General features: G+C 42.2%; 4 protein-coding genes across 4 annotated transcripts in view; all 4 read right to left on the reverse strand.

The window, feature by feature from the left end:
* Positions 1–27756, reverse strand: part of LOC126561792 (RNA polymerase II elongation factor Ell) — an 84004-nt gene that overhangs the window by 23055 nt on the left and 33193 nt on the right. The gene's annotated exons all lie outside the window — the stretch shown is intronic.
* LOC126560719 (uncharacterized) lies at positions 2065–3877 on the reverse strand. Its single transcript, XM_050216676.1, has 4 exons — positions 3860–3877; positions 2458–2997; positions 2262–2391; positions 2065–2198 (listed from the first exon to the last, which is right to left on the reverse strand). The coding sequence occupies exons 1-4, from the start codon at positions 3875–3877 to the stop codon at positions 2080–2082; spliced, it is 807 nt and encodes a 268-aa protein (XP_050072633.1). The 3' UTR covers positions 2065–2079.
* Positions 3940–4704, reverse strand: LOC126562846 (replication stress response regulator SDE2-like). Its single transcript, XM_050219437.1, has one exon. It carries the CDS (start codon positions 4702–4704, stop codon positions 3940–3942), a length of 765 nt encoding a protein of 254 aa, XP_050075394.1.
* LOC126563555 (coatomer subunit beta') lies at positions 6395–13353 on the reverse strand. Its single transcript, XM_050220201.1, has 15 exons — positions 13228–13353; positions 11881–12232; positions 11271–11781; positions 11007–11140; positions 9584–9683; positions 9270–9469; positions 8790–8892; positions 8566–8713; positions 8334–8503; positions 7862–8265; positions 7321–7477; positions 7043–7244; positions 6837–6968; positions 6541–6759; positions 6395–6467 (listed from the first exon to the last, which is right to left on the reverse strand). The coding sequence occupies exons 1-15, from the start codon at positions 13228–13230 to the stop codon at positions 6429–6431; spliced, it is 2874 nt and encodes a 957-aa protein (XP_050076158.1). The 5' UTR covers positions 13231–13353; the 3' UTR covers positions 6395–6428.

Here is a 27756-nt window from a genome sequence, read left to right on the forward strand (position 1 = left end):
AACGTGAGCAGTATAGTCGCGTATGCTGCACTAATTCACTGCTGGCACCCTTTGTCAATTTGGCCCTTACTACCGCCACAGCCAACAGCAGCAGCAGCCTGTTGAAGGATGTGTAAATCTTTTATCCATCACAACCCTCGCACACTCCCCACCCCGGCCCAACTGTTCGACCGCACCGAACCGCCGCGGAGGGGAGCGTGATTTGCTAACTTGAAATTTGCACACCCGAAACTCACGGCGAAATTGAGGAAGATAGGATGAAGCAGCAGGAATAATGCACTAACCCTTCTGCCCGATAAGGTTTTGTAATGGATTTTCACGCTCGTCTGGTTCACTGCTTTCGCGCACTCCGATCCCACTCGCTACACACAATGAGGCCACACACACTTTCTCGTTTTTCTGGTGACGACGACGACGACCACAACGACGGCGAAGCAACAACGAACGATTCGTTGAAAAAGGTGAGAGCGATCCTGCCACTGCCGTCCCAAAATCTTTTTCTATCAACTTTCTGATAGCGTTTACCTTTCAAGTGAAGCTGCGTTTTTGCGGAAAAAAGGATTCCGCTGCTTCCGCTGCCCAAGCGGGGGACCACAAGTTGCAAAAGCTGTACGTTTCACGGCTCCACAGATGACTAAAGATGGAAGAAATACTTGTGAACTATCTAAAACTTCCTGCCAAATGCTTCTAAAAAAAAACTCCTCTTTGACACCTTGTCACAATCGCGATTACAGTACCGAACAGAAAAACGAGCACACGTGCAACTGTCACGGTGTGTCACGTACCAGTGGATGATGGAACGGAAAATGCTCTCTACACGCACGAATCATATCATTTACCCAATTTACAATAATTTGCAGCAATAATCTAAGTTTTACGCGACGCAAATATGTGAAATTGTGATTGCCCGGTGTGGTTTGGGGCTAAATTACACAAAATATCTCGCGCAAATCAACGTACCTGATGTATTTTATCCCCACCTGTATTGATATAGCCGCCACAACAAAACTCAACCATGTGTGCGTGTATCAAAATGTCACATTTGACATGTTCGTTCACGTCGGTTCAAAATGAAAATATCCTCCGTTCAAGCAAATAATGTATCGTTATTTCTTGGAGTATGGTTCCAGTTTACGAGAGGAAATGGCCTTTTCTTCACGACGAAACAGATTGTTGGTATTTTAAAAGTCATACAAAGAAATATAGATGTATGCCAAAATGCACTACAAAAAACTTCGTCCCGAAGAATAATTTAATCGTTTTTAGCATTGAACTGTTAGTCATCGTAAGTAAAACATTCGTTGCACATGACTGCCCTAATCCGCTGGCCGCATTCTCAAAAGTGCGGTTATGGTAAATTAGTTTATTTTGATCCATATGCGTCGACGCATCGTTGCTAGAATGCAATGAAACTATCTTCTGATAACATGCACATCATAAATCATACAGCAATCTCCCATCGTACCATTGTCCTAGGTCCAACGGGGTATGCGTTTTTTCCTTCCCTGGTAGTTTCAGCTTGCTGAATAAAGTAATCCTAAAAAAATTGGTACAGAAGATAGCCTACCTCACCAGGATGCAGTAGTGGCCCCTCGGAGCCATGCCCTAAGTGGAATGGGTGTTGTGATGCCGTACAGTATCGCATCTGCTGACCGGCGAGGAGGATCGTTGTGTGTACAGAGTCTCCCGCAGCCGTGCTAATAGTAACATTAAATCCCATCACTGCTAAGCTGTAAATTATAATAGTAAAACGTGCGTTTGCCCTAATTGTGTTTTTTTTATCTAGCCCTTTGTATAACCTGCCCTTGATGCATTATTGAAAAAGGAAAAATCACATGCCATACGTGTAGAAGATATTGAAATAATAAAACTGTGAGATAGGGAAAAAATTGGTAACAGAAACACAAGAACCACATGCAGGCATCAGCATGTAGTAATTGGGGACATGACTTTCTATGCCACATTTGGAAAATAAAGACAAAATTTCGTCTACTCTCAGTGACGCGAAGGTGGATAGTCTTAGGCTCTTCATCGCGTTCAAGCATTACAGCAAATGTTGTTAACAAAAAAAAAGGTCACTTATGTTTTCGCCTTTTTCAAGCGCTGTCTCGCTTGTGCTTTTGTGTAACGATTCCGTTCATGACGAGGCTCTCCTCCCGGCGGCGATGCATCCTCTGCTTCTTTATGCTTTTGAAAGTCTGGAATCGAAACAACATAAAAAAGTTAAAAAAAAGGTCCCTTGAGGCTTTGTAAAGATGTACCTTCTAGCAAATCGACGGGCGGGTCAAGCAAACCTTTCCTTTGCAGTTTTGTGTAGTACCACACTAATTTAGCTATTCCGAAGCCCATGCTAGTGATCACCATTATGATAAACACCATCAATGAAGTGTACTAAAGTGGCAACAGGAGACAAGTATTAACCAATGAAGCATGTTCCAACGCAACCATCGCCATTACCTTTATGGATGGATTTTCCGTTAGTAGCATATCGGCCAGAACGATACACAACCCAACAGCACAACCAATGGCGCTACCAATAAAAGGAGAACGCTTCTCCTTTTCACGTTCTGCATTACTAAGCGTGGCAGCTTTCCGGGCGGCTTGAATGATGCCCATATCCTGTGGCTGAAGTTGCAGCGCTTTGCCGTACGATAGTAGAGCCGTATCGTACTGACCCACACCCATGCTCACTTCAGCCTTCCGGAAGTAACCTTTCGCCCAGGCAGGATTCAACGCGATCGCCCTATCGGCGTCTTCATTTGCGTAATAATACTGCTGCATCTTACAGAACGCTAGCGATCGATTGCTGTACAGTATGGGATCCGCTGGGCTAAGCTTGATTGCATGGGTGTAGTGCAGGATCGCCTCGGTAAAGTTGCCGGCTTTCACACACCGATTACCCTCCTCTTTCAGCTCGTCCGCCGTTAGGTTAAGGTTGCTTTTGCCTGCCTCCTTTTCCGATGGTATCGGTTTTTCGTCGGTGCTTTTGGGCTGTGCCTAGCGAGAGCAAAACAATCATGCAAGCCAAGAGTTGCCAGTTTCGAAAGGTTTTGGACTACCGCAAGCTCATACTTACCATCGTGGTTTGCAGAATAAAGAGACAGGTAGAGAAAAATGCAACCCTTGTGCACTGCTGTTTGATGTACACGCCAGTATAATTTTTAAAACTATCTAAGTAATAAAACTAGCAAATTGCATGTATACAGCAAGTCATTCTAGTAGAACCCTTTTCCTTGCGTAGAGAAAATCGTCATCAATGTTTTTGTTGATCGGTTTGCATGTGTGCGTGTGTCGAATTGTCAGTCGGTCAGTGTCGGCGCGGGTGATTTTGACAAGTGTTTCGTTCAATGTGGATTTTTCCACCAAGCAGATTGTACAGAAAGCGCTTAACGTACGCAGTTGACGAGGATGTGGCGTAAAATTTTGGAAAATCTATTTTTTATCTTTAATTATGTTGATGCTTCACGAAAAAGTTTGTGAAATAATTTTTTTTCTGATTTAGTTTTTCCTCCTGGTATAGCACGATTGGATTGTCCTGCATACGGTGCAAGAAAGGTGATCTCTTTTCGCGTTCTATCAATGATCAGATGGACAGAGCCACTGCAAACATCAGCTGTTGTAATAGGTGGATCAAAAAAAAAAAAAGCTAACGACAAAAAGCATAGAAACATATGTTTTTGTACGACATTCAGAAGCCTGCGATGAAACTGTTCCTCTCAGTTCGATAGGGTTTTTTTTTTTACTTTATTTTTGCCATAAATTGTTATCTTACGACATTATCATTAGCCGCATACTCACCCTAGAGGCGAATGTAGTCTCTAAGACTCACATCTTGTATAAATTAAAGAAAAAAAAAAACCGCATACTCACGATACATATGGAATCTTAATCTTTGTATACTGCTACAATACAAAACTATTCTATAGAACCAAAAATCCTCTATGATACAATCTGTGTCCGCACAGGCAACTCCAACAGGCTGTCATCATCATCCGTATCGCTGGAAGAGCTGAGATCATCCGGACTCAGCCACAGATTTGATGCACTTTTCTTCGTTCGCACTGCGCTCTTTGCATCGGAATGCTTCCGTTTCCGAGTGACTGAAGTCGTTGAGATTTTACTGTTTGTAGTCGTGGCCGTCGTGGATACAGTTTCCAATTCGGGACTCTTTCCCATCTCGAGCGCAATCGCTTTGCTCATACCCTCCTGTATTGCTTCATCTGCCGCCACGATCAGTTCACTTCGAGCGTGCTCGTACTCACTGTCCGCAAATTCGTGTTTCGGCTTGGACAGCAGCTTCGATATCTTGCGCTTCGTCTTTATCCGGTCTTTTCCGTCGTCTGCTTCCTGCTGCTTTTGTAAGTATGCTTTCAATCTCTTTTCCTCGTTAATGTCCCGCAATCGACGTCCGCTCAGATCCCGGCACGCTTCCCGGTTGGTGGTTTTTTCAATCTGTGCACCGATGGCTCGCAGCATCGAACCGAAACCACCCTTGCCTCCCGCCATCCGTTCCAGGATCCGAACGGGTACATCCGGACGGACATCGTTACAGGCAAGGGACGTGATGCGTAGTCCATTCTGTGTGCAATAGTACTCCGATGGTTGAAGACCCGTCCAGTGTTCGATTGCTAGAGGAATATTGCACGAGATTTCACTACCAGCTGATACTTGCAACACCTCACTGTCATGTATAACGGTAATCATGTTGGTTTAATTTTGTTAAGTACAAGCACACTTTTAAAAGAGACTTGCGAACAAAATTTTCACTGCTGCGTACTGCGTATTGCTGCGTTGTTGTTTACGATGTCTGTACTAATGATGGAAAGTGCGAAGTTGTAAATACAACATAGGAAACGTCCATAAAACGCGTAACACTAAAATTGTGTTTTTTCGATTATCTAATCTGATAGTTGTTCGAGTCCTTCTTTGTGCGATAAAGCTTATTGATTTCAGACGATTTTCGTAAGCAATTTTTTCTTTCGTCATGGCTTACTTGGAATAGCATATAGTGGTGTATTTTACCCTTTATGAAGCTACTAAGATTAGAGCTAAGGTATGCTGCAGACCCGTTACACGAGGTCTTTCCCTTTCTATGAGACCCCTAATATAAACACACTATAAACTTCATACAATTTCAATTCGTGCTGGGTGTTTCATAAGCATATTTCGTGAAGAATTGTCGACTAATGTGCCTTTTAATATCGAACGAAAAAGTACTGAGCAAACCTACAAATCTTCCTACAAGTCTTTTTATTAAAATTGGACTTTATTATAAATTCGTTTTGATCTTGGCACCTAATACCATATGATACCACTTATTCCCAGAGGCAAAGCATACAGATCACTTATTGTTAGAATCAATCATTCTTTGACAAGCTTTTCGTATACCATTCGCCAATACATTGAAAGCTTGTGTGTATTATTTAAAAAATACACAAGAAAATAATTGTATTTTTTTGTTAATCTGTTCGTTCAGCTTCTAAAACCCGATGTACGTACACTTTTGTGGAATTAGTAGCGAAAATCACATGTCTACGGAAAAACAATACAACGTCCTTGGTTATATTTGCTTCCCACATGCCCGAAATGTTGGCCACATTTGTTTGTGTGCACTCTTGAATCAGTTAAAATTTCTTTCACACAATTTTATTAAAACAATTGTTTTCTATGTTTTCTTATTGCTAATTGTTATTATATCGATATAGTGAGGGTGGTAAAGAAACGATGCTGTAGTTGTTTGTTTTCTATTACATGGTTTCCCTCGAGAAAAGTTATAACATTTTCACTTCACTTCAGCATTAACAATACACATTATCTGGACCAAACTTGACGGACATACATATTTTCAAACTAAACAAAAATAAAAAGGAAGCATTGCCTCATGGATAGGATATACTGCGGTTGTGTAATTTACACCTTTTACACCGAAAAAAGCCTGTTGAGAAATACTTACTTAACACATCGCTACAAAATAAATGATATTTATTGTGGTCTCTTTGCTTCTAGCAACTACCCCTGGACAAAAACGTGTGTGGTTGTGATAACTATATGCTCAAATAATTATTTGTTGTTTTATTTGAATGCTTGCTTTGCATCGAGATACGATCGATCATTTCAGCTCAACATAAAAGTACCAATGCTTCTCTAAATGGAATACATCATCATTGCACCTTAACGGAGGATAACACGGTGGAAGAATAGTAGTGCTGTTGTGGTAATGTGGTGGCTCTGGCGCATTGTAGTACCATTATTCAGTAACGAACGATCACCGAAACTGTGCAATCTGCATACGTATAAATGTTTGCAATGTATGCGCGCGTAAAATAAAAAAAAAAAACAATACTTTTGCTAAACCTCCCGTGTCTCAACATTGTGACCGCCCACTAGTAGTAGCTATTGAGATTGGCGGATGTCTCCATTTCGTACGCTCAATCATCGCTCAACTCCACATCGTCTATATTTACATCCTGCGAGAAGGGAAAAGAGTTGTTACAGATTGTCTTTTCCTTTATTTTCGTTTACACAATCATTATCACTTACCGAAGTGTCAATATTATCATCCATCAGCGCTTCTATCTCGGACTCGAAATCCTCGAGAGAACTTTTCCGTTTTACCTGCGCGGCAGCCACACTGCCGAGTCCAGTCGTACCGGTGTTTATCGTCGGCGATACACCTACTGGCGGAAGTTGCGTTGAACTGCTGTCCGTGTTGCTGTTTACAGCGGTTGGTGGCTCGGGATGTTTTGAAACTGATGCGGCCTGGGAGTGATAGAGTAGAAGCAAGCGGTAACCGTAAGATATTTGTAAACGAAAGCGTTTGTGTAACCTTTACTTACGCTATCATCAACGTTTCCATTCGGTAATGATACAATAGCTTCACTGTTTGCACTTGGATTGTAATCGAACTTTCCTTCATTTTCCGCCAATTTCATCTCATCAATAGGCGTGCGGTCAATGTTGAGTGGTACCTGAAATAATTTGACAAACAAAGAAAAATAATTATTAAGCACATAGCTCATGGGTAAATGTGTATGATACATACTTTGGTAGCGACATTGGCGGGTAGAAGTGTGCTTCGTTCCGGTAGCAGAAATTGTTGTGTTTTCACCGAATCATAGAATCCTGGGAACAGATTTTCGTACTGTTCCGGATCGGCTAAGCTTTGTCCGGCCTTTTCATTGATTTTGGCCAACTCCGTACGCCAAATGTCGAGCACGTGTGAAATTTTGCTTGGTAAGTACGTCCTACAGGTGGGTAAGCAAAGGTGAATGTTAATACCACAACTTGTAAAGCACGTTGTGTTCAGTTGAGGTTACTCACCGAGCAAAGAATGCAGCTTCCGGTATCCGGTTGGTTTGAATCAAGATTTCTAGACATTTTTCTAAATCGCCTAGCAAAAACATGGACAGGAAGGAAATGTTGAATTTTCCCTGCGTGACACCATTCTCGCCCAGATTTCGCAACATGTCCGAATCGCCTGCGGGGAGAAGGAGGTTCAGAAGAAACGAATAAAAGTAAAGGAATGTTAGGTATCGTTGGTAAAATTGTCGGCTAGTGTTATAAATATTGGTAAGCGACAATAGGCATCCGAAACAAAATCGATACTGACAGTCCAACTTGATTACAGTTTATGTGCTGTATATTATTAACATCAGTGCTTTGTGGGCAGCAAAGCATGCAATATGGTGTGACAATGTGTTATCCACTCTTTTTGTGTGTCAACCTTCTTGAATTTTATGCCGATAATTTATAGGAAACCGATTCCACGACTAATGAATACAATTATTTTGAAAGCAAATGTCGATAGCATGAAACATAGCTGGAAGGGGGGGTTTAGTTTGATTTTCAATGTTTTGCTTACCCGTACTGGTTGCCAGCAGCAAGAGTCCACCGTAATCGTTTGCATTCGTCAGACACTCCTTTACGAGATCGAACTTGTTCTTGCTGGTAGCAATGCTTGCGAGCTGGCTCCACTTTTGAGGGCTGTCGGATTCACGGGCCAGCAGAAGCGCTGTATCCAGATCGCCTATCTTTAGGGCGAGCTCAAAACGATGCTCTGGATCGATCGAAACCTGTAAAGCCTGTTGGCGGAATCCTTGCATCTCCAAGAAGTGAGCTACCCGGGTGCGATGTTCCTTCGGAATGGTTGGCAACACACGATCGGCCGTTTCAAAGTCGCGTCGCATGACGGCTGTCTGGTATTCGAGCACGGACAATAGCAGCGCAAAGCTGGTCACGTTCAACTCCTTGTCGCCCAGGTAGAGTCTGGTGGAGAGGTTATAAATTCGGTGAATATGAAACTATGAAACCATTTTTCTAACTGTCTCAATTACCTGTTGTCTTTCGGCACGTAACCAAGCAGATACATGGTTCGATCGAGATGCGAAACGGTAACGATCTCGCCGCCAACGTAATAGTTGATACGGTTGACAGAATTGGTGTAGATGAAACAATCGCCAACCCACAGACCGGTGCGCACCAGTTCGTTCACTTCGCCCAAAACCTAGAATCAATGTTGTTTGATTAGTCTCACCTTCCCAATACGCATCAGGATGCAATACATACATCGAACGCTTCTTCGATTCCATCCTCACTCAGCTGTTGCTTCGTGGCCAGCGCATTTTGTATCATTGCGATGTCCACCTTCAGAATGAAGTATGAATCTTCCGTGGCTAGACACACCAAAGTGCCCGCTTCGTTCCAGAACACATGTCTGTTGTGAAAGGGAATCAAATAATAGTTATCATTTCACACATTTCATTTCCAGCCAGATCCCAGATACCACTTACCTCGGCTGCACTTCGATTCGTCTGATCAGCTCCAAATTTTCCCAGTCGTAGAATGTTAAGCCGGACGACGTTTTCACTCCAAGTAACTGTCCACCAAAGATACCTGCACGAAAGAAATATAGGAATTTGTAGATGCCTCACAGAACTGAAATCGCAGCACAGCTACTGACGATGCTTCGTACAACACAAAACCATGCAAAATAACAGCAAAGAAATGCTCGTTTATAATAACAGTTTTAAATAAATGAATGTACCTTCTGCGGGACAGAGTTAGATACGGTTTTACAGTAGCATTTACGCAACAGACAAGAGCATTCGCAGCGATAAAAGGAAAAGGGGGAAGAATAGAAGAACAGCCACTTTAGACCAGACAAGCGAAGAACCTTTCCATTTTTTTTTTGTCAAAGACTTTACTCTCCTGTGTCGAACTATTTTTTGTTTTGTTTTTAGATATTTCGCCGGAAATCTCCGGCTGCTTACCTTCTGCACCGTAGTCCGGGGTGAAGCTTTTGCGTTCCTTAAAATTACGGAACAGCTTCACCGTGCCGCTCGATTCACGCACCGCATATTCGCTGTTCTCCGATGCCCACACAAATTCTTGCGCGGAGCCGAACGCTTTGTTGCGGAGGGCCATCGATGTGTAGATGATGTACTCTCCGTCGCCACACACCACTACGAACCTGTTCGGCAAACGAAAAGAAGGATGGAAGGGCAAACGCAGTTGAGGTCAAATGTTAAATGTACTTATGCTTGCTAATCAGAAAGGCAGACAATACATAACGCAGATGAATTACCTTCCGTTCGGGTTGTGGGCAATTGTTTGTGGATAGATTTCGCATGCACCCATGTCTTTAACCGCCACCGGTAGGCGTTCCCCGTCTTTGATTTCCGTTCCTGTGGTAGCGAGGAAAAGAAGATACAAACGAAAAAATAAAAGGATAAATGGTGGATAATAAATTCAGTGTAATCGATTAAACATCTTTCAATGTATGTTAGCCGTTTGCATCTGTTGGTTAAGCTAACCTAAGATTTAGGATTTGAATTATTCATTTTCTCCATTGGATTCGAACTGCCCTGCCGCATGCATCGGGGCTAGATTGTTCTTGATATCACACGATTATTTACGATGCGCTTATTCCTTTGAATCCCTTTTTCACGTGTGGGGCATACATTGACGGTGATTCCGTTGGTACAAATATTGTAATTAGGAATCACAGCAACAAGTCTATCAATGTTTTTCGAAGGCAAAGCAATGCTTAATTTTGCAGGTTTGTTGTCTAGCATTATCAAATTACTATCTATAAGTAAGTGTGTAGATCGGTGGTAGGTGATAGCCCGGCGAAAGCGGTGGGTCCGGTCTTCACACGGCAGGACCGGGATTCAACTCTCACCGGAATGTTTCTCTAAGACTTCCTCCTGACCTTCCTGACTATCCACTGACTCGGTATCAACGATTCTAGTGAGTCATTCGATGACTGGAGTGACCTAGTAGGTCGTAAAGCCAAGAAGAAGAAGTGTTTGAATTTTATACCATGAAAATCGTTTTATTGTACAGAAAACAGTAAATGAAGTGAGTTATATGATTTGAAACGCAATTATTAGTCGGTGGTAAAATTTTCAAATCTGCAAAACAACGTTTTAACATGCACATTAATCACGCTAATGAGATGTGAGACATTCAGAAAATTAACTTCAAAAATGCACTTGCACTTCCGCTTAAATACAATGGCAGAATAAAGGGGGTGTGCTGTGGAATGTGGAAAAAGGGGAAAGCTATGTGCAACGAAAACGCGGAAAATGACATGTTGTGATGACCTCTCGTTCACAGTTCAACCTCTAGTGCTTGTGCGTATGCTGTACGAGGGAGCGTATCAACCAGAAGTAAAACGGAGGAGTGATGAAGGTGGATTTAATCATTCTAATGGAGAGTGAGTTCTCTTTGGGGCGAGGAGGTATTGCAATAGACGACATATTTCCAGTCATAATGTCTGATTGTTACTTCCGGTCCTACCGTCAAAGACCGTTCCCCTCTACAAGCACGCAGAGCAAAAGTGTATTTTGTTTTGTTTATTTCATCTACCCAAACAAAAAAAAATGCATTTTGCAGCTTGAAATCTTTTATCGTATTGCAGTCGTTGTGCTTTTAACTGTTGGGCCTCGTACGGAAACAATAACATCACGAAACATGTAGAAAGCATAAACATTTTTCGCACTTACCTTCGGGGAGCGCCTTAAGATTCACTTGCTGCATTTCGGAGTGTCTGGCCCACACGATTTTTCCTCCATTCACATCCATCGACATGGCTGGTTCCTCGCGACCAACCTTAATGATGATGGAGCCCTCGTCGTAGCTGTAAGGACGGATAGAAATTTATTTACACATTAGCATCTGCCACAATTTTTGTACCACTAGTTAAGTACACTCAAAAAACTAAAAAGTCATAATTTTAGAGCAAATATTAGAAAACATCAAATACATACCCCAACGCCACGTTGTTTGTGCCACGCATGCAGGCAATTGTCCACACCCGTTCAAAGCCATAATTTAACGATGTCTCCAGCCGGTAAGTGCCCGAATGCCAAATTCTGATTGTACCATCTTCGGAGCCGGTCAGCAAAATCGGGAGCTCCGGATGGAAGTAAACTGCCGAAACGTTCTGCGCGTGGCCCTCCAGCGTTTGGACGCACGTTTTGTTCTGATAGTCCCAGATTTTGACCAGCCGATCGTCGGCCCCCGAAATGAGGTACGGTTTATCGCCGCCATGATAGTAATCCACACAGTTCACACCCTTCTCGTGGCCTTCGAGCGTGAAATTTGGCACGTTCGATCCCAGCTGCCACACTTTCACTGTACGGTCGAGGGATGCACTGGCGAATGTGTTGTTGTCTTTCGGATTGAACACGACCTGCATCACGTAGTGTGTGTGTCCCTCGAAGACGCGCTGCACTGCCCACATCTTTTCCCAGTTCCACAGCTTTACCAGCATGTCATCTGTAACGGGAAACGCAAACATTGTGGCAACCGATTCAGGATTCGCGATGAGAATAATGGAGGGGATGAATTTGGAGGATGAGGTACAATGTTACTTACCACTGCACGTGAGAATAAGCGGTTGCGTTGGGTGTACTGCGATGCACCGGACGTAATCGGTATGCGCTTCGAAAGAGTGTACTTTTTCGAGTGTGTTGTAATTGAACACGCGTACCTGCATGTCGTCCGAGCCTGTGAGGATCCAGTTCTTGCGTGCCACAAATCGGGCGCAGCGTACCGGCAGATCGCACACCTCGAAATCTTTTACCAGCTGCTGGTTTTCGTAATTCATCACGTGTACATGGCCATTGTACAGAGCGCACAGCATCCATGGTTCCGTCGGGTGGAGATCAACCGATTTCACTCGGTCCGACCGCGACGTAAGCCTTCTTTTGATGTCCAACCTTAGCGGCTGTGTGTGGAAGAAAATGCAAATAGGACACACTGTTTAGCCGAATGCTTGTTATTGATCAATTTTACATAGGAACTTTAAATGCTCTTTGTACATAACATCCTACAGTATTTTTTGCCTTTAGTCTTTTATCATTTGTTTTTCTTTTTCAGTTCTTTATCACTTCTAATTTGACAATCACGTTTTAGCATAAAAGATGATACAAAAAGTTTCTTAAATACAAAATGCTTTGAAACTATGCATTCCACGAATTATCAGACAGGGGGAATTTGCCACATATTCATTCGGAGATGTGCAACAAAAAATGCCGACGGTGCTTTTACTTATCACCACATCACGTCACTGATGTATTCGGTGTATTGTGATTGCAGTAAACTTTTATGAGATACAAATGTTTTGACCATAATCAACTTAGTGCATGTTTTAACCGATTGTTTGACCCAGTATTGGCCACGTAATTATGAGTATTTACTGTCACTGCATATTTGTGTGCATTTCTTCCAGCTAACTTCAACCGTGGCAACTGTCCAAATATGCCTAATTAAAGAGAAATCACTAGCATAAATCACCGAAAAACAGTCCATTGAATGATTGACGGAAGTTAAAGATATTTCCACATCACTTATCACACTCGACAACAACATAATTCCAGGCGACCGTTCCGGCAAAAGTGATGACGAAGTGTTCAGTTTTGAGGTCATTTCTCCATTTCTGCCTAATTTTATACCGCGAGGGGAATGTGCATGCACAATACATATTGCAGCATGTAAGCGGTACCAAGTGTTACAAATAGTAGGACATTTTCACATAAATCACACGTAGAATTATAAATCGCCGCTGCAATCTTTTTCACTATTGGAACCATCCATTGCAGCCCTTCATTGTGTAAGTCACCGGGTTTGGCTGAACGACACTGAACGATACACGTACTACCATCACACACACTATTTGAGACGCATAAGCTACATTAATTGATTCCACAGAAGCTTACTAACCATTTTTCGATAATTTTACTAAGTTCTCGAACAGTTTAACACAATATTTTCAACAAAATTCAGCACCAACATGAAAACACAGTTTCGACGTGGCTAGGAATGATGACATCTGCAAATGACATTACAACGAATGACGATTTGACATATGTCATTGGAGAGAGAACATTTTTAGACCAAAAAACAAGTTCCACTGTGAATAGTGGCGAGAAAGTGTGGGTTTCTTGTCCATAGTTGTTCATTTTCCATGAGCTTTGGCTCCGCCCACTTTTTGTTCGAACAGTAGTTCGAAGTTCGAAATTCGTTTGAATTTAAATGCTCAACGGAAAAAGAGCTCGTTAAATCGAGAAGTAATTGCGATATTACCCATAAACTACTGTTTGACTAAGCGTGTGTGCCTTATACGTGGAAAATTACTCGTGTATTTAGTTTTTATTTTAATAGATGACTTTTGTAATTTGAAAAGATAATAGAATTAACAAATTACAGCTACAGTACGACGTACCAAAATGAACCGTGGAAGTGTTATTGTATCAGCATGACACAATTAGATTTTTTGAATCTTTTAATTCGTCACCACATTGCACAGAGTGCTTAAAAGTTGGAGGGCCAGCAACAGATACGAAAAATATAAACTATCGCACTCATTCAATTTATAAAAATATGATGAAAGCACTAGCATCATAGTTTCTTAGACTATGATGCTAGACTTTCATAATATTTTATAGTTAGACTTAAATCAAAGAATAATACATTTAGGAGAAAAGTTATGGATAATATCGATGAGCGAAGTTATGGATAATATCGATTAATAGATACATTTGTCAAAAAAGGCACAATGCTTCGTGTAATTTTTCCAAAGCTTATATCATTGGCAAAAATTAAAACCTTCGTACCTACAATAATGTTACCACAGCGTCGTTTAGAAGCTGTCCGAATACGTATTGATTGTCACGTTGGGTGGTACTGACACTGGCCATACCCGTAACTGACATGAAATTCGCTTTCGTTTGAAGACCTCAAGCAAATAACAAGACATTACGGAGAACGGTTATTTGATATCCTGCATGCTGCTCCTTCTTTTGCAGCCACTCAACGCCGTGGCTGTCAGCTAAGATTCGCGGAGACATTGAACCGGCGGTTGGTGAAGAGGGTCGAGGCAACATGGGAATCGAAATGTTCTCGTGTGTCCCCATTTGATAAACCGAGCCGTAGACCTCGAGCCCAAGGCGTCTCCTGTTGGTAACTCTGTCACTGTCAGCCAAGCCCAGATAGTCACTGTTGACAACCGACAGCTATCACTGGAGTTAAGACTTATATGCATTCTAATAATGCTTGCTCTGCCTTGTTTCTTTTCAAATTAATTTTTACATCTTATGCATTTTTTTTTAAATAATTAGCAAGTACATTTTACAGTGTAACTATTGTACTGCATCGCACAGTTAACCAGGAAGCAAATAAATTATAATTTATTAAATCAAAATTCGGACAGTAAATGAGCAAATGAAAAGACACGTAAAACATTCCTTCTTAAGCACCTACTGCTGCGCACCGAATGCTCCTAAAAGAACAGGCCGTATTTCTTGTGGAATCAAAATATTGTTTTCCTTTCTTGTCTGTTTCTCTTCCTTTGCTGTTTACGGTGCAAAAATGATACGTTGACAAGCGACGTGGCTTGAAACGGTTCTACAGCTTTTGAGAGATTTTTGCTTAATTGTATCTTTTACTGTTCATTCTGTGCGTCCTCTTTGTAATGCATTCACATACCGGGCAGACGGTAAAGACCTTGACTGATGTGACCCAGCGGGAGAAACGTTCAGTGGATGCAGCGATGCAAGATGCAGCGTAACACTGCAGGTGGCTCTAGATACTGCAACCCGAGCCATTACCACCTTTCGTTGTAGTTGATCTTTACGAGTGACATGGTGATCCGTAAAATAATTCTTTGCTGCCATTGATCGACCAATGAAATGCTTTTAATACCGTTAATACAATAATTACTCTAATTTATGGTTATTTTACAGTATTTTCTCCTTAATTCTTGAAACACACTTTTTTATGCTAAAATTTCTACACTTTAAAATAAATGTTTTTCCATGTTTTTTTTGCTCTCTTCCAAAATCTCATACGAAAAAAATCCGACAAAATCAAGAACGAAAAGTGCTCAGTTTCTTAATTCAAACAGCGCGCGGCACTTCAGCTATTCCGGCCACCGTTCGTAATTTAGTGTCACTTTAATGAAATTTATCGCCATTTTACCGTTAAAGTATCGACCATTGGCGTGGTTTCTTGCGCCAAACCGCGTCTGAATGCATCCTTGCCGTAGACAGCAAAAAAAAACAACAAGAACGAAGAAAGATGGGACACTTAACGTCTTTCCTTCCGCAGAGCGCTCAAACTTTACTGCTCGTGCTTTATATCCTCGCACGCGGATAGAAGATCCGTTTTGTAAGGCAAGGTGGCGAGAACGGCGAGTGAAAAATATAGACTTTTGCCCGATTTTGTTGGAACTTTTCCAATTAAGCAGCTTGTTAAAAGCCGCCACAGAGCAACTTCCGGCTGAGGGCACGCCGGAAGGTCCTACAAGAAAAAGAAAGAATGAAAAAAAAAATTGCCACCCCCCTCCCCGAGAAGAACGAAGGTGTCTAACTTCGCTGACTGCAAGCGGTACAAGAACGCTTTTCACGAATTGTGAGCAAGCAGCATGCTAAGCGTGTCTGTTTCGGTTGTTTGATGGTGCTTTCGTGCTTTGCCTTTCACGAAACCACAACGCTCAAGTGTTGACACTTGAAGATCCTTGTCGCGATTCTTCGTGGGCGCTTTCGGTGCCCAACTGATGGTACTGGTGCCGGTTTCACGGGTTGCTGGTGTGGTTGGCAAGGGCAACAAAAAAGTTACTTACTCCCAAACATCGGATTGGCCTGTAGGGATGAATAAGGAGCCGGAGGATGAACAACAAAGGCATTGTTAAATTTGCAAACTTGCTTGCCTGACTGAACGTTTCGCAGCGAGCACGAGCACAACGGTACACAATGTTGCTGTAGCATAATCGATTTTACATTGTTCGTTCGGAGCATAATGGAGGTAACAACAACCCTTCCCTTTTCCGGCTTTATCCGAACTTTACCGGCACTGTGTAACCCATTTGCAAATGCAGCAATCCGTAGCTCAAAGCAGGAGCTGCTTCTTTGCAGTGACAATAGGTACGCTGTGTCGCAGTAGTGTCCATCGCCTGAGGGCAGCGAGTGGTAAGTTGCCACATTGTTGACAGGTGCAGTGCGAAATTCTTGCGCAAGGTGTAGTCCACGTTGGGTGGGAGGATAAGATTGTTTAATAATGTAATTTTGGCAAGAACAGCGCGCAATCTCGGCACTATGCAATGTTGTACAGAGGATATTTAATACATTAAAGCTGGGTGTAGCGCTAAACAGTTGATAGTGGTGAGCGCCGAGTTTAAAGTTAACCATAGAACCATAGAATTAAAGCACATCAAGTCATGTTCATTATCTGCTCAACGGTTCAATTATCGGTGTTAATCCGTTACAGTCTTGTTTAAACTATGTTGAGTGATTCGTTGGTTTATAGAGACATTGAGAAATGCCTTAGTAAAACTTTAATTGTATAATTTCATAATTTGCGTACGCTCGATAGCGTAAAAGTATGTTGAAAATAACTAATAAAATTACAGCTCTGTTAGCAAAACACGGAGGACATTTAAATCTTTCACAAACACTAAGTTAAGCATGCCATGTTCAAACACATTACAAACATCATTAAAATCACGGCACATACGGAGGAACAGATTGGAAGATCCGAAAGCTGTGCGCGGATTATCCACAGAGAGCAAAGACCGAACTCGTAAAACACGGGCAGGCGCGTAGAGATTGACAGACGAGAGTAGCACGACGAACAATATAACGTCTTCGCGCAGAATGGATCATGGAGTTCGCGGGTTAGATTAATTAACCAAACCAACAAGAGCATTACACTTGGCGAGAACGTGTTCGACCTGGTCCTTGAAGGATAGCCTGGAGTCGATCAGGACACCGAGATCCTTAACGCATTCCGTGCGTGCAAGAATATGGTCGTCAACTGTATACGGATCGACGTTTCTCGCGATCGGCTGAACGTAACAACGTTGCACTTCGCCTCACAGTGTACTAACGTGTTACGTTTGTTGTACGATATGAATGTTGAAAAAAAAACTAAAGAGGAGATACCTCAGAGAATATCTTGTCTCTTGTGTATTGGACTGATTTTCAACAGAATGGCCAAAAAACAATTAGGATTAATTGCTTGATGCTATATTCTTCAACTAAGTTTTATTCATTGTTACGTTTTCACAACATAAGGGGATCTTCTTGTTTTTATCTTATCGCAAAGTACGAAGTGCATTCTTTCCGTTCACACAATTATACCATGGTTAATTGATGTTAGATAATAGAATAGACGCACGATCATGATTAGATTTAGGTTTCGATGAAAATAAAACTACAACAGATAGCTCTAAGGATACAAATCTAAGGATCCAATCCTAAATAAAAATAAAAACATTCCCAAAAACAACATGTCCATCGGTTTTGATCAGGTGCCATTTCTTGTTGGGTGCATAATATTTAGGAACGGTCTTCCAGTAGAAGATATCCCAAACAATTTAAACGTCCGTCGTTTGAAAGATATGTTTTCCAGATTGATCTTAGTCACAGCCGTCGCTGGTGAATTCTGTCAATCTTGCCCAGACTAGAGTTGAGTTTTGAAAAGATAAATTTATTTTTATTAACTGCTTTCATCCTCCAGAAGTGAGAAGATGTTATGAAACTCGAAGCAGTTGTATTTGGTCGTCTATAAGTGTCCAATTTTGTTTTGGCGAGGGATAAAACGCATAGTACGATGTAGTGCCACTACTGTTTTGGCCATAGCTTCTCTAAATGAACCGATGTCTTTAAAATAAGTTGTCTATGCATAAAAGACATGATACAAAAACAATGGATGGTTGGGTGAATCGCTATGACACAGTGGCATCGCATAAAAAATCTTTAAAATTAGACTATTTTTAATTCATTTGTTTGTTTTGTGTTTTGATGACTCTCTCACTCACTCATGTTGGCCTGCTCTTTTAAAGAGCACGTCGTCGTGACATGGCCCGGTCAACAATAGATTTCCCGAAAACTCGATCCCTGGCTGCAGCTTCCCATCCGTTTAGGCACCCAATCTCCGACAGGTCACACTTCACCTGATCCAGGCAACGAACTCGCTGTGCTCCCCAACGCCTCGTGCCGAACTGTCGCTGACGAATACCTTCTTGGCGGGACATGAGTCTGGCATCCTCATAACATGCCCCAGCCATCGTATCCTGCCGGTCTTTGCGACCGTCCGGTTCTCCGTGTAGCTCAGCAAGCTCGTGGTTCATCCTTCTCCTCTACACTCCATGTTCGAACAAACCGCCAAAGATGTTACGGAGGATGCGACGCTAAAACACGCCAAGAGCGTTTGCATCCTCCACTCGGATGGTCCAAGACTCGTAGCCATATAGGACCACCGGGCAAATCAGTGTCTCACATTTAGTGCGGTCTCGAAGTCTTCTGAATCTCAGTAGACGGTGAAGGCCGTAGTAGGCACGATTCCCCTGCACAATGCGTCTCCGGATTTCGCTGCTGACATCGTTATCCGAAGTTACGACAGTCCCAAGATAGCAGAACTCGAGGTTGTCGCCGTCGACTAACACGCTGTTTCCCACTCGGGCTCTATCACGATCAGAACCTCCGGAAAGCAGGTATTTCGTCTTCGTCGCTTTGATCGCTCAATCCAATTCTTGCTGCTTCACGTTTCAGTCGGGTGTACGCCTCACACACCTTCGCTGCCGTCTTGCTAACGATGTCAATGTCATCCGGGAAGCCACGAAATTGAAGAGACCGGTAGAGAATCGTGCCACGGATATCGTTGTCCCCGCCCCGCGCTTCGTATGACACCTTCCAAGGCTATATTGAACAGTAGATCAGTAGATATTACCGTAACGGACCAATCGATACAAACAGACTGTGTTTTGATGCACATGTTTGAAAAATGGAACCAAAAAGAAGTGTAAGTTTTGTTGACAATTTCTGACTCAAAGTAGCCCACTTTATGCTAAACCCTTTTTTTGTTAAATTGTATTGTTGCACAATAATTCATATCGTAGATGCATTACACAGTATCAATGCCGATTAGCAGGAAGGTTCAACTAAAACGTTCTGCCTGAATAAATCAGAAATATTCGCATTAGTGTGGAATTCGATACCTTGCTAACCTTCCTAGCTTAGTTGAGCAACAGCACACGCATGCTGCATGCTGCTGAGCCATGGATCCACACGGTGAATGACCATCAATATTGACAACCGGTCGTGATGAGCTGGCAATCATCAGAGGTACGGATTTCGAGAATCTCAGGAATGCGACCATTACCCATTTTCAGCCCTAATGGAATGATCTCGACGCACTATCTTTCTCTCTCTCTCTCTCTCTGTAACAGTTTATATGAACAAACACGTAGTATTTCACCTTTTCACCTTTGATTGCCTTTTGTGCCTTTTTGTAAAGAAATAGTTTCCGTGTAGTACACAAAAGAAAGCATATTGACTATCATCAGTTTAGAACCAATATGGTTCTAGCAAAGGCGAACAAGACATTTTCAATCCGAGTTTTTATTTTCCCTCTACATTCATCCAATTAGTATCACAAAACACTAAAAAAAGAACCTCACTAACAGGGAGTGGAAAGATCTAGCCAATTGTATTAAAATGCCTGATCACATGTTGTACTGAGAGTGAAGAGTGTTGTAGTACGGACATCGACAAAGAATCGACAATGGCGATAGCGATGCCAGGCAGTTCATCGATGAAACTAATTAAATCAAGTCGAAAACATTACCTCCCCAAACAACTTGGAACGACGACCGGTGGCGTTTCTTTTGTGTGAGATTTCAAAGTGCTGAATCAGCACATGGACATGGTGTGCTGTTGAGAAAAGGACTAAACAAAAAAAGAAAGAAAGAACTGTGGTTTGAATGAATGATATCCAAAAGGCTAGGCCGACGATACTGGTCCATGTGGCGTGCGGTTGTCAGTGGCAGCGTGCGTCGGATTTCTGATTCCTGGTGAGGAGGTGTTGATCGTCGGCACGTGACCCCTTGGGTGCCACGTGGTTTGATACGTTAACCTCAAACTTGGTCCTTTGGCTGCTTTTGCGTATGTGTGCGTGTGTGTGAGAGAGTGAGTGGTTTTACAAAAGAAACTTGTGTAACAATTCTGAATTATCTGTCAGCAACACGCTTACGGGAGGTTAGTAGAAGGGGTCGCTGTTTAACCTACGGTATTTGTTTGCTTTGTTCGCAGACGCATGATCCTGGCCACTGTCATGGACGATTGGTCGGAGCTAGGAGCACGTTTGAAGTTTAATGCTTCGGGCTTGTTAAACCATGAATTTAGTGATTTTAAAATAGAAACAGTTATTTCTAGATAAGTCGAGCCATCATATTCACAGGCTGCAGTTTAAAAAATACTGTTCTTATCGCTTTTCTATCAAGTTGGTTGTAACACGGTTTTTTTTGCAGGAAACCATTTGCTTATCGACCCTACCGGATCATCCACATTGTTCCGTGTCTGTCAACGGTTTTCAACACTATCAAAAAGGCCATCGCCTGCGGTCGTTACCGTGCGGTCCCATCTTTCGCTGTTCTGTCCGCTGATAAATCGCATTAACGCAAATTGATACCAGCCCTGAGCCGTGTCCCTCTTAAGAGTGCGGAACTCTCTTCGCTCATTTGCCGCCCTTCCTGTCAATTGGCGGTGCACAATCAAGATTAGATCAATGCACACATTTATTAGATTTCGCATGTATTGCTCTGGTTGGTGTCCCCTGTTTAAGCGGAAAAAAGAAGCTGTACCTCACCATGGTTACCAACTTTTTTTCTACTCCGCACATAACATGGTTCGAGTTCTTAGTTCTCGGTAGCAGTGAAGCATCGGCAGGAGGGATCTGTCGCCTTTGTACCGTCCGTCGTCCATTGGCAAAGGGTCGGCGATAATTTTACCTTACCTCAAATGCCGATTTTAGTGAAAAGAAATCATTTCCTATCTGTGTAATAAACAAATCTATCGCCAGCTCACCACAGTAATCAAATTCAAATGGAATCCATTACCACCACGTCGATTGTGGCAAAGGCATGGCGCACACAGATAGCATTACACACCAAGCGCCATTTGAGTGTTATTTGAGATCCTGTATCCCATTCCAATGCGAAAATGTGCGAATGTGCCTGTGTGTATCGGTAACAAATGTCTCAACAAATTGCTTCTACTAAAACTGGCTCACACCGTCATCAGGCGGCACCGATTTACGACACCGAGAACCACAACCTATCCCACATCCGGCAGAGGGTGGAACGCAAACCAAATGAAGGGACCGTACAAAAATCACCTGTGGAAACTGCTATTTTCAATTTCAACGGCGGGAAAACAAAAGAAACCCCCAAAGTGCTACCTGCCCGGGATGCCAATGTGCACCGCAAAACCTCCCCGCGAGCGTACTGGATCGGATAAATGAAGGTCCTGATCCCTTCGAGACAAAACAAAAACACAATCCGATGAAATCCTAGGAATCCCCTCACTCCCAGGTGCAAGATTCTTCTCGGGTTGCAGTACTTGACTCGAGGTGTAGAAATGAACGCCTTTCTACGCGTATCTGCGCAACCTGTTCCCTTTTTCCGGAAGTTTTACGGCTCGGTGGTAAGACCTGGGTAAAGATGGATGACGAGGAGAAGGAGGAGCAGCAGCAAATGAGGGAACTGAAAGGCATATACGGTGCTCGTTCGTTCGGGTGCGGACGACCGGTCTTAATGGACTCCGACGTATAACTACGAGCGAACTTTATCCGCTACGGTGTAATGTGATAAGCTTGCACAATAAAAACAATTGATTTAATTTGCCTGCCAAACTGCCCTTGCACACCCCTCCGGGGGGTAGAAAGACGGTATCTAAAGGCAGTAACAAGCGTGGTCGATAGTGCCTTGATAAACTAATTGAAAAAGAACGATCATAGGCACCTGATCTTTGAGATGATTGCGATGAAACGATAATTGATACTACCTTCACAGCTCTAGCTACGCATGTTACTTACTCGTACATGAATGTCCTTCGAATGGCAATAAGCATTTGTTTCGCGTCTCGCAAGGAAGTGTACTCAAACTCCATGCACCAAAAGGATCGTAAATCTTTTCACGCATTTTTCACCGCCAGTTGAACTCGGTGTAGCAAAAGCTGCTTTGAATAACAAAACAATCGCGAACATCGTGTACGGCAAACATGTGAGGTGACGATTAGAATCTGTCTTTATATTTTCACTATTACACAGTTTCAGATCTCAAAAGACGTAGGGGAGCCATTTTGCAACCGCGAATGATGCAGTGTTAGATACAACTCTACAATCATCACCAGACACGCGACCTATCTCGGCTACGATGCTACGCTCTACATTGGGTGGAAGATGAAATGAGTCTTGCAGCACGCAAAGCTAAAGGGGCAGACGTTGTAATGAGTGTTATAGAGCTGATTGTGCGAATGATCTTATCGAGAGTAAATGTCATGTAATTATAACACTGAATTTAAAGGCACATTGATGTGAAGTTATCATTCCAAGCCTTTCGGTTGCATGCATTGTTTATTAGTAAGTATAAATATGTACAAATATCTAAGCTTTAGATTGTCCTCTTATGCCAGCAAGCTTACGATTATAACTACAGAAGCTCTCATTCAAAAGGGGCACTGTCAATTTGAGAAAAGGAGGAAAAGGAGAATGGGTTACTAAACTTTCTGATACCACGTAGTCCGTAGTTGGATAGTCAATCTTCACTGCGGAGGAACGGTCCGGATGGGATTTAGACCCTGATCCTGTTGTGTGAAGAAAGGCGCCGCTATCGCGTTGGCTTCCAGGCTACCCTAATTGATGGATGGATTTATGGCCGATGGATAGTAATTTTAAATAGGCAAAAATAATTTAAAAAATGGGATGACGTTAAAAGTGTGTAACCAAACAGATGCGAAGGTCATGTACAAGAAAACACTTTTTTTGAATTCTCTATTCTATTCATAAACGTAGAGTAGTGCAGTCTTCAAACAGCTGGAACGGTGATCGAATCTCATCTGAGACCGTAGTGAAGACTAACTATCTAACTATGTGGTACAGTGTCAATAACATATGGCCGGAGATGGTGGCTTCCAAGGCCTCCTCACAGGTTAGGGAGGCCTCGTCATTGAGAGAGCCCTACTAGCCTTGGAATGGTTAAACCTAATCAGCAGCACTTCCCAGAGAGATTGTAGCATCAGCTTGTCCGAAGGAGGAATGAAGCTGTGATTGAATTTCCCGGGCTCTAATGACGCTCTCGCAAGTAATACCGACATCTTACTAAATAATACCGTCATCCAGTCAAAATTTATCCCAAACATTCTGTGCGTCTAGTAAGCCTTTAGATAGCTGGCATGACCCAGCAAGCTGGTCGTTAAGCCAACAAGAAGATTAGACACACAGAACAGACATAGCACACAAATTCTTGAACAATCCATACAATATTCAATGTAGTTACAGTACTTTAAAAACTTTAAAGATAAGGGTCCTTGAAGATTTTGTCCTTGGAGAGTCCTTTTACTGGTTTGTGTCTCATTTTGAGTTCAATGCGACTATTTGTGAAAGACATTTGTTATTTACAATTATTCATAATGAGTTTAATTTGAGCTCATCAGTGCTCAAAAATGACTTGTTTTAGACAGAACAAGGAAACTTATTTATTTAGCATAATCCATTGTAACTTTATCAAGTTCAACATGAATAGGAGAAAAGATAAAGTTTGGAAAATTTTAAAAACTAAATTAAACAATCAATAACATACCATATTTTCCAGATCCATCTCTTCCAACCGTCGCAACCGTTCCTCTCGTTGCAAAGCTGCCTCTTTTGCCTGATGGCGGCGTTGTTTGTTTCTCAAATGTCCCATGCTGTTAAGTTCAATGTGTGTTTTGAAATGCGTGGTAGGTTGTAAGATTATTTAAAATCCTGGAATTATTAAGAAAATAACAGTTGAATCAATTAATACACACAAGAAAGACATAGCAATTTGGTAGATTACGTTTTTGTATAAAATAAAAATAAAATACAAAAACACCTCTAAAAAATGTTTCCAAAGTGAAAGTTAACTAAAGTATTGCCTTCATTTGGGCCACAACGCTTTCCGGGGGTCGCGCACACTCATCGCTTTAAGGAAATCGATAAATCTTGTGCAACGTGTTGATACGAATTTTACGCATAAGGAACAGGGGCTTTAAAGAAGGAACGGCCTAAGCAAAAGGGATAGCAAAACATCTTGAACAGAGTGCATAAGAAATTACCGCACTACGCGGTACTGACAAACATCGGAAGGTCGAGGGAAACATGTAAATTTACAATGCTTTCATTTTATCGACCACCAACAAACAGGGTCGGAAGGCAATAATTCACCGAAATGTCATAATAGTTTTACATTCGACTTTCCCGCTGTAAGCCGTAATATAGCGGAGTTAAAAATGCGAACAAAACACTGCACAAACACATTTCGCTCCCACCGCATCCAGGCGCAGGACGCCCGATCGAGAATGTGTGGAATTTATGGTGGTAAGCGCGTTTGTGGCGGTCGTATGATTTGCGGAAACGAATTTCGCAGCTTCTGTCCAGCTCAGGCGGCAGTTTCGGATGCCAGAGTTTGTGTGAACTTTAAGCAGCAGCCGATTCTGGGTTTTGCCAGGCACCCTAGCCAAGCATTTGCCAACCGAGTCACACAGTACAGTACGGATGGACCGACGGCGCAGGACCAACATCCGTTACGCATCATGTCCACCGAAATCGATATCAAACCGGCCCCGTCGAGAACTGGCATAGCGCGTTGAGTGCGTATGGTTTGAGCGATGCCTAAGCCCTGGAAAACCTTCGGTACCCTTTAAAGGAAGGAAGATGCCAGGCACGACGCTAGAGCATTCGCCCTCAACACGGATAAGGGACACACAGATCAGGTGTGGATGTGATACGATACGACGAGGCTGTACGGGGAGTCAGTGAGAGGCAGTGCTTGCGCTGCTTCGCTGTCGAAGTGGCTGTAGAACCGTATGCAAATTCAATTAGTAACGCTTTTGGAAGCATGGCACAAGCAGGGAATGTAGTTGCGATGAGGCGCACTATGCATTTGCAGGCGCTTGCTTGTTTTCGGGTGCGAGTTGTTTTTGCCAAATAAACTGTGGGATGATATTATTCATTTTTAATTTACTCTCCTTGCCTTCTTTCAATTCTCAAGTGGTTAATACACTTGAACCCGGTTTGAAGTTAGCTTTGTGACGTTGGTCGAGAACTCGTGTGTCCGTTACTGTGCAAATGTAGTGCAGCTGTAGATGTAATCATGTTGGAATTGATTCTTAAAATATGGTTGATATATTGTTCTTGAAATGTCGAGAATCTGGTTTAAGAGCAATCTGGTTTTTATAAACAAAATATGCTTTCTTCGATTTAGTTTTAAATCTTTTGGATTAAAACAAAATTCTTCATAATTACAATTTTGATTTTACCTCTATTTCTAGTGCAATCAAAATTTCCCTTGTAATGCATGAAATATCAACACAGCAAACGGTCACACCAACTCAACGTCACACTGAAACATGACACGATAATAAATAAATGCTTTTAACCACAGAATCCCCTTACACACTCGTCCCGGGCCATAAACGGGTAAGGAAGGCATTATCAATTTTTAATTTATGGTAATTAAACACGGCCTTGCAAGAGGACAGGGAGAAGCGTCCAGAACGCCCATATCAATATTTTCCCAGCCGACAGACACCAGACAGCTTGACAGTGGTTGGGTAGTTGTCCCCAGATGGACAGAAACAAATGTCTTTATTAATACCCGGCCACCGTTCGTGATCAACTCGAGAAAATGTGTTTATTATTACATGTACCAAAACACGCACCTCAGCCATATACCCTGGCAAAGTGGTTGCTCGCGTGGCTCGAGCGAAGGGTCTGGCGTTTTTCTTCTAACCTTTGGCAGACGAAAACAATTCTGCCCGACCGTTGTATCTAAATTGCAAGCAAAGGGGGAAAAACTCTGACGGAGGCGATGGTACACATCTTGTTGACTTTATCCCCTTCAACTGTTTAGCCACGATGTTACTGCTTTGTAGCAAATTTTTGTTTGTGTGCCTGCAAATAATACTTGTAATTCGGTGCTGAGTACATTCAATGATGCTTCAGTGTGGAGTGGAAGATAGGGCATTATGTGTTTAATTTACATAAATATTTTCTTCCTGCTTCGTGCACTGCTTGAGTTCAAGTGATTGAAATGCAATCAAAACATGTAACCTTATCTTGTCTGGTGAAATTATTTTGAATACTCAATGGAATTGGAACTTCTTTATGCAAGTATAGTCTAATGACTGGTTTCAATGAGCTCAAGAAAAACCAATTGGTGTCTCGCGGAACCAACCAGTAACGTATGCATTTGCGATCAATTGTCGATTCAATCGTTTCACGTGCATTGTACCTCTAAAAGTTCACAATTCATTACCTAATAGCTGACATTCTGTTCTCGACTAAAGGCGGCTAGGAAAAAAAAAAACATTAATGGTAATGCAATAAAAATGATCCGTTCCGTCAGTTCTACCTAAAAGGCGACAAAAATAACAATGCCCTCAACCCAACGTGTTGGCCAGCTAGAGCACAACGAAAAGTTCAGCCCATGTGGTTGGATTGACATTTTGCACGCGCCAATTTTGCGCCGATTGACACCGAAATTGAATGGAAAGTTTTACAATGCACTTTTCCCGGTGCGGTGCAATCGCGTTGCTTTTCATTGCATTGTTATTATTGTTTTACTGCACAATGAACACCGAACAGGTTGGGGTATGATGAGGAAGATATTTTCTATTCGATTGTACGATTACCAATCGCAGTAGTACAATACAAAAAATAGCATTGTATTTTAGGGGCCATGGTTGCGAGGTGGAATCGATTATGCAAAACGTCAGCAAGGTAACACCGAACTTTGAATGTAGATTTACAAGGATAATCAATTAATTTCCATAAAAAATGGAATTTTTGTAGGAGGAGATTACTTTTTTAAAACAGGTTTCTTCCTTTACTTGATCTATAATCTGACTCACTTGCGTCTGGTCACAACATATGGGTCGTTCTTTATTACACTGAACTCAGGCATTACACTGAACTCAGGCCATTTACTGCAAGCAGTAAATGGCTCTCAATGTCGAAAGTCCAAGCGGAAGAACAAGATTCCGTATTAAGAGAAGTTATAATGTGCGATACTCAATTGTCTTTTCCAAATCTTCTGGATTAAGAAGTTTGTGGAATCCATAATAAGGTAACTTCGTCAAAAAACTTTTTATAGATAACGAAACTCCTTTACTATGCCCAGATATTTTCGAGTGGAAGAGTAAGATGTTAGGCCGTATTTGTGGAAGGATAATG

Source organism: Anopheles maculipalpis, chromosome 3RL, assembly GCF_943734695.1.
Source record: "Anopheles maculipalpis chromosome 3RL, idAnoMacuDA_375_x, whole genome shotgun sequence".
NCBI lineage: Eukaryota > Metazoa > Arthropoda > Insecta > Diptera > Culicidae > Anopheles > Anopheles maculipalpis.